This window comes from Dendrobates tinctorius, unplaced genomic scaffold (assembly GCF_039654945.1).
Source record: "Dendrobates tinctorius isolate UK_male_01 unplaced genomic scaffold, ASM3965494v1 ptg000205l, whole genome shotgun sequence".
NCBI classification, from domain to species: Eukaryota; Metazoa; Chordata; class Amphibia; order Anura; family Dendrobatidae; genus Dendrobates; species Dendrobates tinctorius.
In genome coordinates, this window is record NW_027361872.1 from 11,993,967 (window position 1) to 12,010,761 (window position 16,795).

The 16,795-nt window shown below is 48.2% G+C and overlaps 2 protein-coding genes across 5 annotated transcripts in view; one reads left to right on the forward strand and one right to left on the reverse strand.

The window, feature by feature from the left end:
• The window catches only part of ASB3 (ankyrin repeat and SOCS box containing 3), a 153,512-nt gene extending 150,750 nt beyond the window's left edge, over window positions 1-2,762 (reverse strand). For 2 of the 4 annotated variants that reach the window (XM_073554034.1, XM_073554031.1), the window contains exon 1: window positions 2,623-2,762. The gene's annotated coding sequence lies outside the window, so the exon portion shown is untranslated. The other 2 variants (XM_073554032.1, XM_073554033.1) reach the window with 2 other exon arrangements.
• A 141-nt stretch (window positions 2,763-2,903) lies between these two features.
• Window positions 2,904-16,795, forward strand: part of CHAC2 (ChaC glutathione specific gamma-glutamylcyclotransferase 2) — a 29,520-nt gene continuing 15,628 nt past the window's right edge. Inside the window, exon 1 of the mRNA XM_073554035.1 lies at window positions 2,904-3,190. Coding sequence (XP_073410136.1) covers window positions 3,056-3,190 — 135 coding nt within the window. The 5' untranslated portion in view covers window positions 2,904-3,055. The remainder of the gene's footprint in view (window positions 3,191-16,795) is intronic.

Genomic DNA, 16,795 nt, shown 5'->3' on the forward strand with positions numbered 1-16,795 from the left:
ATCAATATTTGGAGTTTCCATATGCATTAGGGTCAGCGAAACGTGTGAATATTGGAGGCTGCGGACTACATTAGTCTAATGTGAATGTGGGGGCTTTACATTGGGGGGCTTTAGACTTCACACACAGTGTATAGATGCATCAAGGACCGTGGGACATTAACGAGTGATAAGTTTATTACACTTTAAATCAGCCTGGTCTAAGATCTCGTCGACTCTAAGTCAGACGGCTTTAATAAATTGGCCACACTGACTACTAATAGGATTTGGTCATAAAAAGTGGAGCACCTAGAACACTGGTCAGAATCCGTGCTCATGCAATATGGGTACAAAATATGCCAGAAATGTCTGATGTGCGGGTGTCAGAGGTTGTCCTCTGTCAGGATGCAGCCACACAGGTCATAGAGCAACAAGAAGAAGGATGCCGTCTTATAGTAATCTACTAGTGTGCCATCGCTAAGATAAAGCTCTGAAGCCACAAGTGCAACGAGGACATGTCATATTATACACCCACAAGTAGTCCGCACCGCCCCAAGGCACTTCCAGGCTAATCTGTACAACGTTTCAATGCTTGATGTCCACACATCAGCCCCAGACCTGACAGCTCCACTCCTGGCCTGGGGGGTTCAGCAAACGAGAGCGTTCCTTGTGTGTGCACATGACTAGTACCCCTGATGAAGCCATCTTTTGGCGATACGCATGGATATGGTATTTCTAAACAAATCATGCTGAAACGATCGCTTTCACCTGGAGACTATTGCTGATAGCACTTTCTCTTAGGCCGGTTTCACACGTCAGTGGCTCCGGTACGTGTGGTGACAGTTTTCTCACGTACCGGAGACACTGACACAGGTAGACCCATTCAAATGAATGGGTCTGTGCACATCAGTGTGTCTTCACGGACCACGTGTTTGTGTGCAAAAGACGATGACATGTCTGCTTTTGAGCAACAGCACAGATCACACGGACCCATACAAGTCAATGGGTCCGTGTGTGTTTTAAAAGTCATAGGGTTAACATTGAAACAAATTGTTTCAATACATGGACAGCACACGGATGTGATAAATTGACACACGGACACAGATATCTCCGGTACTGGAAATAGGACGTGTGAAACCGGCCAAAGGCTCAGGTCACAAGACAAATTTTCTTTCGTCTCAGAAAATCAGTCCGATTACGCAAATTACACTCTGATCAGAGTGTGATCTATTTTTCTTGGATGTGGAGAATATATATATATATATATATATATATATAAAAATCTCCATCTTCACCATGCATGTCTGTAAAAATCACAGCGCACCTGGATGTCGAACTTGTGCGGTGCAATGTTTTCCAGGGCCCAACAGACATGAATGGCCAAGGACAATCCAATAACCAGATGCAAATCGGACAAGCTGCGATTCCTGTCCTCAGACCGAGGAAAACAATCAGACGTGTGTGCGGCCCCATAGAATAACAAGGGGACCAGTGCAAGATGTCAAGGTGACCAGCAGCGCTCATCCAAAACGGCTTTATGGTGTCACAGACGTCTTGAATTGGTGACCTGTGTTCGAGTTTCTGTGGTGAAAGCAATAAAGCTGAAGTTTGTGATCCTGAAAAATGCAGCAAAACCTGATTTTTATAAGCAGCTTCTTCACTACCAAGAGCAGGTTTTATCTGCGGGGGAAAAGCAGCAAAAATGCAATGTGTGAACATAGCCCAATGGTTTGAGCCCATACACCCTCCTGCACGGCGGCCACAGGAGAGTGAGGCTCCGATACAGCCGCCGCCAGGAAAGGCTTCACAAATAAATGAGAAATATCTATAACATTTAGAAAAAAAACCTCAACAATTACTCCCCCTCTCCATCCCCTTCACCATCCCCCGCTCCATCTCCTTCACCATCCCCAGCTCCATCCCCCACTGCATCCCCTTCTCCATCCCCCGCTCCATCCCCTGCACCATCCCCCGCTCCATCTCCTTCACCATCCCCAGCTCCATCCCCCACTGCATCCCCTTCTCCATCCCCCGCTCCATCCCCCACTGCATCCCCTTCACCATCCCCCGCTCCATCCCCTGCACCATCCCCCGCTCCATCCCCTCCACCATCCCCTGCTCCATCCCCCGCTCCATCCCCCACTGCATCCCCTTCACCATCCCCCGCTCCATCCCCTTGACCATCCCCCGCTCCATCCCCTTCACCATCCCCCGCTCCATCCCCTACTCCATCCCCTGCTCCATCCCCCGCTCCATCACCATCACTGCCAGTTTTGGTTACCTTCCCCGCAGCGATGGCATCACTTACGTACATGTGACCGCTGCAGCCAATCACAGAACTCCTGGACGACGCTTGTGTGCATGGCATTAGACCACTGAAGCCAGTGACTGCCTGCAGCGGTCACACAGATGTATGTGATGTCATCACTGCAGGGTCTATTATTTTTTTCAGTCTTGCAGGTCCAAGACAACCCCTTCAATTACACGGAGCACACTGCACACATGAAACTGCAGCCACAGAGGGATCACAGACACAGCTCTGCTACACCTGCACACATATCAGTGCACATACACGCATTCTGGCGTAATTCTGTGCCAGTGACGTATGCCGCACCGGAAACCACATCTATGACGTCATCAGTGTACCTGACTGACTCCTCGGCTCACTCGCTCTCCCGCGCTGTTTTTTTTTCCTTCCAGTTCCTTCGAGGACCTTGCGTCACGTGACACAACAAACCACGCCCATTTGAAACCGTGGTCGGAACCTGTCACCAAAAGTGAACCCAGTTCATACTGCACGTCGTTATGCGGAATCTTTAGTACATATGCGACAGCTAGGCATCAAATCTCTCTCCAGAATTTTAGCACGTGATGTTAGATTATGACGAAGCAATAAAGCTCGTTCAAAACAGCTGTAACCATGACGTTGCACTACATTTCCCGTAATGCTATGCGGTGAAACGTCACTGGATGGGACAGAGCAGTAGGCGGGGCTGGATGACAGCTGAGAGGCTCCGCCCACATTGGCCGCTGCCGGCCGGCAGACCTGGTGTCGGGGTGTCAGAGGCGGCCGCTCATCATGTGGGTGTTCGGGTACGGATCGCTCATCTGGAAGGTGGATTTCCCCTACGAGGAGAAGCTGGTGGGCTACATCACGTGCTACAGCAGGAGGTTCTGGCAGGGCAGCACGGACCACCGAGGGGTCCCGGGCAAGGTAAGAGCCGGCGCGGTCCTCCCGAGTCAGCAGGGGCCATTGTCACAGTGACCCTGCCTGCTCTCAGCTGGTGACCCTGCCTGCTGGGCTCCTGGTACTGCCCATCCGCCGCAGATCGGGCAGAGATCGGCCGACAGTTCAGGAATATTTTTTTTCCTTTAACCCTTCATGTCAGTTTGTTTTGTGTCTCTCTCTCTCCTGTTTTCTTGCTTTTTTTTTTTCCCTCTCTTCCAAGAGCAATATTGTCCACAAATCCGTATGAGGGTTTGTTTTGTTTTTTTTGTAGATGAGGTGTAATTTTGAATGTTCCCATTCATTTTGCTGTGTAATGTATGCGGAAAATGGGGGAAATGAAGTGGGGTGCCGAGATAAGGGGAATGCTTTCCTGCCATAGTTTGGGGGGTTTGTTTTCTGTGTTTACTGCACGGTGAAGAGAACCTGGAAATCTGATTGTACAAGAAGAGACTGGAGATTCTGGGTTTCCTTATCTTATTTTTTACTATTTGGGCCGTTCAGTTATTCCTTCTCTGGTTTGAATTTAATGAACAGTTTTTTATTGGTAAATGTGGGTGAGATATATATATATATTTATTAACCCTAAAAAGAATAGTTTATCATTTATGTGTAATTTTTCTCTTTAATCCTGCTAGGGGAGGTTGAGCACATGATCTGATTGCCCGTACTGAGCCTCACAATACTCCACCATGAAATATTTTCATAGAGTATCAAAAGCCCCAGGACCAGCAAGTGTCTCTTATAAAACGTATGGGATACACCTTATGAATCCTAATTAATAATGTATCGGTAAGCGGCACAGGAACGTCACCAAAGGCGCCATGTTACAGTTCACATTGATAGAATCTACGAATCATGGTGTAACCTCTCGGGTCACTGCCATGTATACAGTATAGATCCTCCTATATCCGGAAGGTGACATGTGAGACGAGCCGAGACGTCAGGAGACTCTTCCTGTGCGGCCCCGTTCGGACACGTACCTATATTATCCTATGGGGCTGTTCCCGTTCCAATGGTTTTTGGTTTGACCACGTCCTTAACGTTGCAAGGCTCCGGTCACACTGCCGTAATTTTGCTCCCAGTGGGGGAAAAAAAAATTTGATCTCCTACAAATTCACCTTTTTTAGTTAATTTTTTTTTTTTTTTTTAAATGGTTGTATGAACGGAGGCCTTAAAGTGGGGCCTTGTATTAGTCAGTAATGGCCCCATAGACCTTAGCACAGTGTTGACCAAATCTGCCAATATTGGTGGGACCTTCCGACTATCTGACTTGTACAGGGGGCCTCCCGACTGTCCCCTGACAGATGATGTCAGGGAAAGGGAAGGATTGGGCAGTTTAAGCTCACAATTCTTTTGGTCTCAGGGAAGATGGCAGCTGATAAAGGAGTTGTTCCTCCCTCCCTCTCCCCATATAGAACACATGAACAATTGTCAGAGCCAAGTGTGTATGTGTGCGCCAGGAAAAGTGTATGGGCACCATAAGGCTGCAGCAAACTGCGCTGCTGCCAGTTCACCAGATCTACTTTCTATGACTTGCGCTTTCAGTCCTTAACCTTTTGTTCCCCAGCTGCTGGGAGTTGTTGTTTGACATCAGACAGAGAGCGTATGTGTAATATGAAATTGGACCTGTCACCAGATTTCAGCTTACATTGATTAATGGATCTTTTACCCAATGAAGCTGGTGTACTTACTTGCAAAAATTCATGTCAGAATGGTCACATGATCCATACATACATTGAGAATTTTACGAGTGCTGCTACAGTTCGACTTGTAAGAATAAAAATGTTAATACTAAGTAGGAAAACTTCATAAAAAGTATCTACAGCTGCCCTGATGTGGATCTTCACAGTAAATACATCTGCCTCATCAGGTCTGAAAGAGCTATGTAATGTATGCATGTATTGGGAAGCCTCTGCTTTTAAGGAAATCTTGAGAACTAAAGCCCAGGGACTTTACCCCAGATTTGTGTTCCCCTAATAGCCTGCGGATGATGGGAGTTGGTGGTTTTTGCAGCAGCTGTAGCATTCTGCCCTAGATGACTCATATTTTCCATATTGCTTTCCATTTTCTGTAGCTTATTCTCTACCTCCCATCCCACGAAGGAGCATAATCTGCTCCATGTCATCTCACCCCACTCAGTACAGGAGTCCTGCTTGTAACAAAAAAAAAAAACAGGTCTGATTCATCAATAGCAAAACATCGGTGGCTGCTTAGATTCTTAGATGCTTGGCTCATCGGAATGCTGACTTCACATCTTCTGCACCCCTCGCAGGAAGGGTCGGCTCCAGGTTTTCGTGAGCCTTCGGGCGAAAGAGTCTCAGTGGGCCCTTTAACACATACCACAATTCATGAGTCAGAGAAAAATAGGTGTAGTACAATGCCAAAGATTTCACTTCTTTCATTACGTGACTGATATCTATAGCTCAAAAACCGGACAGTATAGTCCTCCATACAGTATTATGTACCCCATACAGAATAATGAGCCCCATAAATGTTAGGCATCGAGTTTCTCCCACTGCACAGGGGCAGTCTCGAGCCATGTCCTGTGCGGTCTCCCATTTTACTGCAGCCGCAGAGGTTCCTGCTCAGCAGAGACGTCAGTCCCAGCGTCTTGCCCAGGCTAATGCTAGGCGTCTGGTTGCTCCTCTAGGCTCAGCTATTCTATCATGCATGAATCAGCGGAGAGCAGACGCTCCTGGGACTGAGTCCAGCTTTTCTCCTACTGAGCATGCCCGTGGGACGACCTCTCATTGGAGGTCGGAGGTCACATGCTCAGGTCCTATTGCTGCTCCGATTGGACCACCAGGAAGGGCCCGGAACGCTGCAACTAGCTTACCATGGCCTCCCGGCCATGCGCTAATATAGACAAAGATATAGACCATGTGGAGTGAGTGTTGTATGCATGTATGATTGTCTCTGGTGAATGACTCATTATGAAACCCCTACCGTTGGTACGCATGTGTTGTGTAGCCTAGCCTGCTAGCGCCCAGGCTGAGGTCCAGGCAGGGCCGGTGTTTGGACCAGGCAGACGCCTGGGGCCCCCACCTACAAAGGGGGCCCCCTGCATCTGCAGTCCATTTAAGAAGTGCCCAGAGGGTGTACAGCAGTGAATAATGCTGTGCATTGCTCTGAAGTCTTGGAGTGTCTCTCGCAAAGCCCCTTGAGCCCCCCTGTCTCTTTCTCCCTGCAGTCAGGTTAAAAGTTGAGAGTGAGGGGGAGGGGCCGATTACAGCACAGTGACACTGTATGTCTCCTCCTAAGTCCTGATCATGGCTGCTCCTAGCACTGTCCTGAGAATGGATATGCCTAAGTGAAGCCACAGAACCTAGTAACAGCAGCAATAACAGGTCTGAGTGCAGTGATTTACTCACTGTGGTCCGGAGCTCTGTGCTGATCGCTGCAGGATCAAGATCCACAGCCACATACAGCAGCGATCAGCATCAGCTCTGACCACAATCACTAATCACTGCTTGTAATGTGACAGGGCGACCTCCTGTCACTACTGTCTGGAAGACACAAGACAGGGATATTGTCTGCTGAATCAGGGGATATTTATGATATAGAAATAAATGAATTCCCATGTGAAATAATAAGAGTACACCATACACATATACAGTACAGGTGTGCATAGGAATCAGCATTTTTGGTGCATTTTTTTTTTTGCAGCCAAAGTCGGCTCTCTTGGCAGTAAAAACACTGCTTTCAAAATGCCCATTTTTTAGGGTATGTGCAGATGATCCGGAAATGGCAGCAGTTTGGACACAGCGGACATGTGCTTCGTCTAAAGTGCTGCCATCTTTTGAACGCAGGTGATTCCGCATGTGTTCATTGAACCGTGCGGAATCACCGCATCCTATGCATTGTAAGGGTGACATTTCTCTTGCAGAGAATCGCATCTATGGAAGATAAATTGACATGCTGCAGTCTGGAGAGTCGTGCTGCATGTCAGTCTCTGCGGGTGAGGTGCGGGCGTATGTGCACGCACAGAGGACATGGAATTTCTAGAAATCCCATCCACTATGCTGTAACATCTGGCCGCTGCGGGCTGAATGCTGCGGATGTACGCAGCATCCAGAGTTTACTGATTGTGGACACATACCATTAGAGCTTTTGCTGTTTTTTTTACAATATGCATTTTGTCTACAGTACATGTTTAATAAAGTTAGTTTTATTCACCAAAAACACAGCGGAAAAACAACGTTGCGACATTTGCAGCTTTTCTAAAACTTTTTCATTGCTTTCTACGGGTGAAAAAAATTGCTGAAAGAAGTGACGCTGCAGATTTAAAAAACGCTGCAGTTGTGAAATTCAGTCAGGAGAAAATAAAAGGGTGTTCAGGAGAATCCTGAAAATCTCAGTCTTTGCTTGTGCTGTAAAATGCTGTAAACTTCTTATTTGCAGAAGAAAAAGCTTCAGAAATTCTGCCTATGAACATGGCCAAGAGCGGCTTTTTAAAGTGCCAGCAAAACATATGAGATTTCTGAAATCTCCTGCATGCGCTTGTTTTTTTTTCTGACTGAATTTCAGAACTGTAGCGCTTTTTATATCTGCAACGTGTCACTTCTTTCAGTGTGTTTTCACCCGTAGAAAGCAATGAAAGAATATAAGAAAGAAAAATGCAGATATTGAACGGCATTTTTCGCTGCAATTTTTTAAGTGGTTTTGGTGAATTAAACTATTAGGTCTCGTTTACATGTTTAGTATTTGGTCAGTATTTCACATCAGGATTTGTAATGCAGAAACAGCAGTGGAACAATGAGAGGAAAAGTATAGTAGAAACGCAGCACCACTTCTGGATTTATCACCCTCCTGGTTTTGACTTGCACATACTGATGTGAAATACTGACCGAATACTCAACGTGTGAACGTGGCCTTACACATACTGCAGACAAAGCAAACATCCTCACTTTAAAAAAAGCTGAAAAAAGTATAAAGAAAACAAGCAACGCAACAGAACAGGTTTTGGCTACTGAAAAAATGCTTGTGAACATAGTCTTACTCTGAAACGCTATGGCTATCTGTGGTGTTACATAGGACTGCAGGTGACATGTACTACATTATCTGTTCTCAAAGAGTTATCACTGTGCTATCTGTGGTGTTACATAGGATGAGGTCACAGTCATGTGACTAGTCACATGAGCCGGGGAGGGCTTCTGTTCTGCAGTGTGCTGTGCTGAGGGAATTGTATGGCGATCGGTACACACTCCTTTCTGAATTGACATGTGGGCACGGTGGCTGATTCGCAGTGCGGGAAAACTACAATCCCGGCTGGGATAGCGGGTGGGAATGTCAAAATCGGGACTGTCCCGCTGGATCCAGGACAGTTGGGAGCCCTGCTGTGCTATCTGCAGTGTTAAAAAATAAATTAAGAGGGGGTTGGGTTACAACTCTTTGTCTTGGGGCTTGGGCCCCCCAATCTTTTCTGACCATAGCAACGCTCCTGTGTAATGCTAATAGTGGCAGACCCGTTGGCTGATATAAGGCCCCTGAATGAGGGCCACAGTGCCAGCACAGGTCCCTCTGCCACCTGTATCCGCATACTGCTCATGTAATGTAACCTAAGTGTGTGATTTTACAATGTTAACATTTGGGGCCCCACGTTAAACTTTTGCCTAGGGCCCCACTTTGTCTAAAACCGGCCCTGGGTCCAGGTAGAGGCAGAGTCAGACACTGGCATCAGCATCCACCGGTGGCTTTGTCTATACGCCACGGTGCACTTAGTCTGCTCTCCTCGGTGGTCAGCGTTCATTAGAGGCGTCCGCAGGTGCGACACCGTACTCTCAGTAGGTCTAGAGGGACTAAGACCTCATGTCTTTGGGGCTGAGTTCTGTGACCATATACTGCGCGCTCTCTTGCCGAGTGCCGTGAGTTTGAACAGGCTCCGGCATTTATGTTTCGCGGTACTGCGGGTCTGTGACGTAACAAAGTTCGCTCCTGTTCACACCGGGTGGCGTTAACCCGCGTGTGACCTTTTGTATACTGCTATATACATCCGCCATTACTAAGCAGCAGTTTACCACCTCTGCACAATGGACCCCGGACTGCGAACACACCTTACTATTATTTTATTTGTGCGTTCTGCCAGCCCTAACAATATACTACTTCATTCAGTATAATGAGCCACATACATTACTCCATACAGTATATAATAGGCCCCATATATTGCTCCATACAGTGTGGGGGAAATAATTATTTGATCCCTTGCTGATTTTGTAAGTTTGCCCACTGACAAAGACATGAACAGTCTATAATTTTAAGGGTAGGTTAATTTTAACATTGAGCGATAGAATATCAAAAATAAAACCCAGAAAATAACATTGTATACAGTAACTTATATATATTTATTTGCATTTTGCAGTGAGAAATAAGTATTTGATCCCCTACTAACCATTAAGGCCTTGTGCACACGATGCATTTTTCCTGCGGATCCGCAGCGGATTTTACCACGCAGAAACGCTGCAGATCCGCAAAGTGATTTACAGTACAATGCAAATCAATTTTAAAAAAAACGCTGTGCAGACGCTGCGTTTTTTTTCCGCGCAGTTTTTGTGCGGTACAAAAAATGCAGCATGTCACTTCTTTTGTGCGGTTTTCCACCTGCTCCATTCTCCAAATCCGCAGGGCGAAAATCTACGTGTGCACTTAGCCTAAGAGTCCTGGCTCCTACACACCAGTTAGATGCTCCTAATCAACTCGTTACCTGCATTAAAGACAGCTGTCTCTATATAGTCACCTTTATAAAAGACTCCTGTCCACAGACTCCATTAATCAGTCAGACTCTAACCTCTACAACACGGGCAAGACCAAAGAACTTTATAAGGATCTTGTCAGAGACACCGCACTACACTTGCTCATAGAGCCAGTGCGCGTGTCCTGAGTACAGAAGCAGTGCTAAACGAGGTACAGGAGGAATAAACAGACGGGAGGTCAGACAAAGCCAAAGGTCATACACAGGATCACAGTACAGTACCAGGGATGAGACAGAGCGGATAATCAGGGCCAAGCAGAGATCAAAACCAAACAGACATAGGAGGTACCAGGCAGAATCCAAAGCGATATCCAGAGAACAGACCGAGTCATACACAGAGAATCAAGTAACCAGAACACAGCACAAACACACTCAGGGGTCACCACACAATGCCAAGGGCAAGAGTATAACTGACAGGGATGGGAGCGTCCTGAGGCTATAAGAAGCCTCCCCAGAACCAGGGAGAGGCCACAATCATAGCCCCAGGTGTGCAGGTAAGCCTGCATCGGGATCACAACCTTTAACCCCAGAAATGCCAGTCATCAGCATTGGTTCCAAACATTAACCCCACGTGTGCGAGTCAAACCCGCACTGAGATCATGATAGATCTCAGGGACAAGATCATAGACCTGCGCAAAGCTGGAATGGGCTACAAAACCATAAGTAAGGCTAGTTTCACACTAGCGTTCTCGGGCACAGCACAGGGCCGCCACTTGGCTCCGCCCCGGCCGCGCCCCATCCGGTCAGCTCCTCTTAGAATCGCATGGCGCTGCATGCGATCAGCGTACCATATATTTAGCGTTGGGTACGCTGACCGTGCGCTGGTCTGATTTTGCTGGCGCTGCGCCCAGCGCACAAAAATGCAGCACAGCATGTTTTTGTGCGCTGGGCGCAGTTTCAGCAAAATCAGACCTAAGACACTGGGTGAGAAGGAGACAACTGTTGGTGCAATAATAAGAAAATGGAAGAAATACAAAATGACTGTCAATCCACATCGATATGAGGCACATACAAAATTTCACCTCGTGGGGTATCCTTGATCATGAGGAAGGTGAGAGATCAGCCTAAAGCTATACGGGGGGAACTTGTTCATGATCTCAAGGCAGCTAGGACCACAGTCACCAAGAAAACCATTGGTAACACATTACACCGTGTTAGAGTGTTAGCGACTCCTGGAGTGGACCCTCTGGGTCGCGGCACCAACCCTCCCAGGGCGAGCTAGCCTAGTGAGGACCACCCCCTATACAGGGAGTGTCAGGAGCAAGCCCCAGGGGATACGATACCACGACTGCTGGCACCAGGCGGCCGGCTCACAGGAGATACGAGACTGTGTGACTGGAGGGTGCAGGATACTAGGGAACACGGGAGAGTACACGGGAGTGCGCTGAGTACAGGGTAGTGCTAGACGGGTACACGTGGGCACATAAGGCGTGTAGCAAGTAACAGAACACAGGAATAGAGTGAATGCCAGGAGGCACGGCGGAGCATGAAGAAACAAGGGTTCAGAGCAAGTGCTAGGAGCACCACAGAATAGCAGACAGAGCAGAGGACCTGAGAACAGCGCACAGCCAGGCTGGGACACAGCTGACCCAGCCAGGAAGCACAACAATAATCAGGCACCTCCCCTAGGGGGAGGTCGTCTGATATAGCACATGACTACTACTGGTTCCGGGTCAGGACCTAGCCAGAAAGCACATGACCACTAGTGGTTCCGGGTCAGGTCCTCCAATACCATAGAGAGGACCGAGCCCTATACAGCACTGACAGGAGCGCGCAAGCGCAAACGTGGCATGGAGGAGGAGACCCGGGGACGAGAGTTGCGCGTGCGCACCCGACGGGGACCCCTGAGGGACCGCCGTACCGGAGGGAGTGACGTCGGGGCCGAAGCCCCGCCTCCTTGTGAGCGCGGCATAACAGTACCCCCTCCTTTAAGCCCCCTCTCTCTAGAACTGGAAAATAGCACCTTGACACTAAGAGCGGGATCCAGACACTTCCTAACTGCATGAGGACCAATGAGATCCAGAGTCTCAATACGAGAAAATTCGGTCTCCTGCCATACCCTGGAGAACTCCACGGACAGAGAGTCGGAGGCAGGTATCCCCGAGACAGGTCGAACCGGCAGAGGCACACAGACATGCTTGGAGGCCGAAATGGTGGTGCAGTCATTGGAAGTCAATTCATCCTTAGGAGGCGAGCAGTCGGAGGATGGTTGCTTGGGAAGTTTCTTCTTGGCACACGATGGGCAAGCAGCCACGAAGTCTTTGACGTCCTGAGCAATAGACGGCCACCAGTAATCGTGGGATAAACGGGAGAGTGTCCTCTTGGCACCAACATGACCGGCAGCCGGAGAAGAATGTCCCCAGGATAACACACCTTTATGGTTACCTTTAGACACAAAGGTCTCCCCTGGACGCTGGGGCGTCAACTTGACGGAAGCCACGGTAATTACCTTGGGACGGTCACTTGACGGAGGTGGAGACTGACTCTCAGCCCCCCTGTTGATAATGTCACAAGTCACAGACCGGTTGCTTGAATGATGTGGAGACTGACTCTCAGCCTCCTTCTCGACAATGTCACAAGTCACAGACGGAATGCTTGACGGATGTGGAGACTGACTCTCAGCCTCCCTGTTGATAATGTCACAAGTCACAGACGGAATGCTTGACGGATGTGGAGACTGACTCTCAGCCTCCTTCTCGACAATGTCACAAGTCACAGACGGGATGGTGGACGGCGGACCTATAACCGTCAAAGACGAGCAAGCAGGGTTCTTCGGATGAATGAACAGCAGGCAACTCTTTTGACAGGACGGTCCCCAACGGAGTATATCACCAGATTGCCAGTCCAGGGTCGGCCCATGAATACGTAACCAAGGAAGTCCAAGAAGAAGGGTATGAGGCGAAGTCGGCAATACGTAGAAGGAGATCCGCTCCCGATGACATGTGCCAATCTGCAACTCAACTTCCTCAGTGACCTGGTTAACGGTGTCCTGCAAGGGCTTATCGTCGACCGGAACTACTGACCTAGGAGACTCCAGGGATCTGACAGGGATGCGAAACTTCTTAACTGCCTCGAGACTAATAAAGTTACCCACTGCACCAGAGTCCACAATAGCTTTCACAGTAAAAGTCTCGAAACCAAAATTCAGGGAGACAGGCACGGTCAGGGGTAGAGAGGAATCACATACACTTGGGGAGACCTCACTTAACAGTCCCAGGCGGAGAGACTTCCCCGGACTCTTGGGACATGAGCGTAGAAAGTGGGAGGCATCCCCACAATAGAAACAGAGCCCTTGTGCCTGCCTTTTCACACGACGCCGTTGAGCTATCTGGAGGCGATCCACCTGCATAGGCTCAGGTACCGGATCTGCCGCAGATAACTCGGGTGACGGATGAGAAAAACTGCGAGTGGACGAAGAGAGGCGAGAGGACCCTCTCTCTCTGGCTGACTCGCGGGTGCGCTCCTGGAAGCGCAAATCAATGCGTGTCGCGAGAGAGATAAGATCCTCCAAATTGGTAGGGGTATCTCGGCCCGCCAGTTCGTCTTTGATCCGACCGGACAGACCACGCCAAAAGGCCCCTACGAAGGCATCATTATTCCAACCTAGCTCAGAGGACAAAGTGCGAAAACATATCGCGTATTGTCCAACCGATAGAGAACCTTGACGAAGATTAAAGAGGGACTCGGTGGTGGAAGCAAGGCGACCCGGCTCATCGAACACCTTACGGAAAGTGTCCAAAAAGATGGAAAGCTGAGCAACGAGCGGGTCATTACGCTCCCAAAGGGGATTCACCCACGCAAGCGCCTTACCCTCTAAGTGAGAAACAATAAATGCTATTTTAGCACGATCGGTGGGGTAATGCTGCGGCAAAAACTCAAAATGCAAACGACACTGGTTCAAGAATCCGCGACACAACACAGGGTCACCACTATACCGGGGTGGCTTGCATAGGCGCGGAAGTGATTGTGGAAGCATGGCCTGGGCAGATTGTATGGAAAGGAGCCGATTATCTACCGACGCTATATAGTTGAGAATCTGAGCCTGGGAGTCGCGTTGCTGCGCAAGTTCCTGCTGGAGACTAGCCAACTGGGCAGCATTCCCAGGCTCAGAGGACTGAGAGGCAGATAAACCGGACTCCATGGACTTGAGAAATGCCATAATCCTAATCTGGTTTTCCCGGAGGAACGTCAGCTCCTTTTGGACGGAAGCCGCAGTACCAGCGGAGTCCATGGCCTGATTATACTGTTAGAGTGTTAGCGACTCCTGGAGTGGACCCTCTGGGTCGCGGCACCAACCCTCCCAGGGCGAGCTAGCCTAGTGAGGACCACCCCCTATACAGGGAGTGTCAGGAGCAAGCCCCAGGGGATACGATACCACGACTGCTGGCACCAGGCGGCCGGCTCACAGGAGATACGAGACTGTGTGACTGGAGGGTGCAGGATACTAGGGAACACGGGAGAGTACACGGGAGTGCGCTGAGTACAGGGTAGTGCTAGACGGGTACACGTGGGCACATAAGGCGTGTAGCAAGTAACAGAACACAGGAATAGAGTGAATGCCAGGAGGCACGGCGGAGCATGAAGAAACAAGGGTTCAGAGCAAGTGCTAGGAGCACCACAGAATAGCAGACAGAGCAGAGGACCTGAGAACAGCGCACAGCCAGGCTGGGACACAGCTGACCCAGCCAGGAAGCACAACAATAATCAGGCACCTCCCCTAGGGGGAGGTCGTCTGATATAGCACATGACTACTACTGGTTCCGGGTCAGGACCTAGCCAGAAAGCACATGACCACTAGTGGTTCCGGGTCAGGTCCTCCAATACCATAGAGAGGACCGAGCCCTATACAGCACTGACAGGAGCGCGCAAGCGCAAACGTGGCATGGAGGAGGAGACCCGGGGACGAGAGTTGCGCGTGCGCACCCGACGGGGACCCCTGAGGGACCGCCGTACCGGAGGGAGTGACGTCGGGGCCGAAGGCCCGCCTCCTTGTGAGCGCGGCATAACACGCCGTAAAGGTTTAAAATCCTGCAGTGCCCGCAAGGTCCCCCTGCTCAAGAAGGCACATGTGCAGGACCGTCTGAAGTTTGCCAATGAACACCTAGATGATTCTGTGAGTGATTGGGAGAAGGCGCTGTGGTCAGATGAGACAAAAATTGAGCTCTTTGGCATTAACTCAACTCTCCTTGTTTGGAGAAAGAGGAATGCTGCCTATGACCCAAAGAACACCATCCCTACTGTCAAGCATGGAGGTGGAAACATTCTGTTTTGGGGGTGTTTCTCTGCTAAGGGCACAGGACTACTTCATTGCATAAATGGGAGAATGGATGGAACCAGGTACCATAAAATCCTGAGTGACAACCTCCTTTCTTCCACCAGGACATTAAAAATGGGTCGTGACTGGGTCTTCCACCAAGACAATCACCCAAGGCAACAAAGAAGTGGCTCAAAAAGAAGCATATTAATGTCATCGAGTGGCCTAGCCAGTCTCCAGACCTTAATCCCATAGAAAACTTATGGAGGGAGTTGAAGCTCCGAGTTGCCAAGGAACAGGCTCAAAATCTTAATGATTTAGAGATGATCTGCAAAGAGGAGTGGACCAAAACTCCTCCTGACATATGTGCAAACCTCATCATAAAGTACAAAAAAGTCTGACTGCTGTGCTTGCCAACAAGGGTTTTACCACCAAGTATTAAGTCATGTTTGTCAGAGGGATCAAATACTTATTTCTCACTGCAAAATGCAAATAAATTTATACAATGTGATTTTTCTGGATTTTATTTTTGATATTCTATCTCTCAATGTTAAAATTAACCTACCCTTAAAATTATAGAATGTTCATGTCTTTGTCAGTGGGCAAACTTACAAAATCAGCAAGGGATCAAATAATTATTTCCCCCACTGTAGCAAAAACTCCTGTTTCAGCTGCGTTTTTCCTGCCAAGAGATGCCGAAATTTCAGCATAAAAACTTTTTTTTTCTTATAATTCTTTATTTAACCCCTTCACCCCCAAGGGTGGTTTGCACGTTCATGACCGGGCCAATTTTTACAATTCTGACCACTGTCCCTTTATGAGGTCATAACTCTGGAACGCTTCTATGGATCCCGGTGATTCTGACATTTTCTCGTGACATATTGTACTTCATGATAGTGGTAAAATTTCATTCAAATAACTTGCATTTATTTGTGAAAAAAATGGAAATTTTCCAACTTTGAATTTTTATGCCCTTAAATCACAGCGATACGGCACACAAAAAACTTGATAAGTAACATTTCCCACATGTTTACTTTACATCAGCACAATTTTGGAACCAAAATTTTTTTTGTTAGGACGTTATAAGGGTTAAAAATTGACCAGCGATTTCTCATTTTTGCAACACCATTTTATTTTTACGGACTACATCACATTTGAAGCCACTTTGAGGGGTCAATATGATAGAAAATACCCAAAAGTGACACCATTCTAAAAACTGCACCCCTTAAGGTGCTCAAAACCACATTCAAGAAGTTTATTAACCCTTTAGGTGCGTCACAGGAATTTTTTTTGAATATTTAAAAAAAAATGAATATCTAACTTTTTTTCACAAAAAAAATACTTCAGGTTCAATTTTTTTTATTTTACCAAGGGTAACAGGACAAATTGGACTGCAAAAGTTATTGTGCAATTTGTCCTGAGTACGCTGATACCTGATATGTTGGGGGGAACCACTGTGTCGGCGCATGGCAGAGCTCAGAAGGGAAGGAGCGCCGTTTGACTTTTTCAATGCAAAATTGGCTGGAATTCAGATCGGACGCCATGTCACGTTTGGAGAGCCCCTGATGTACCTAAACAGTGGAAACCC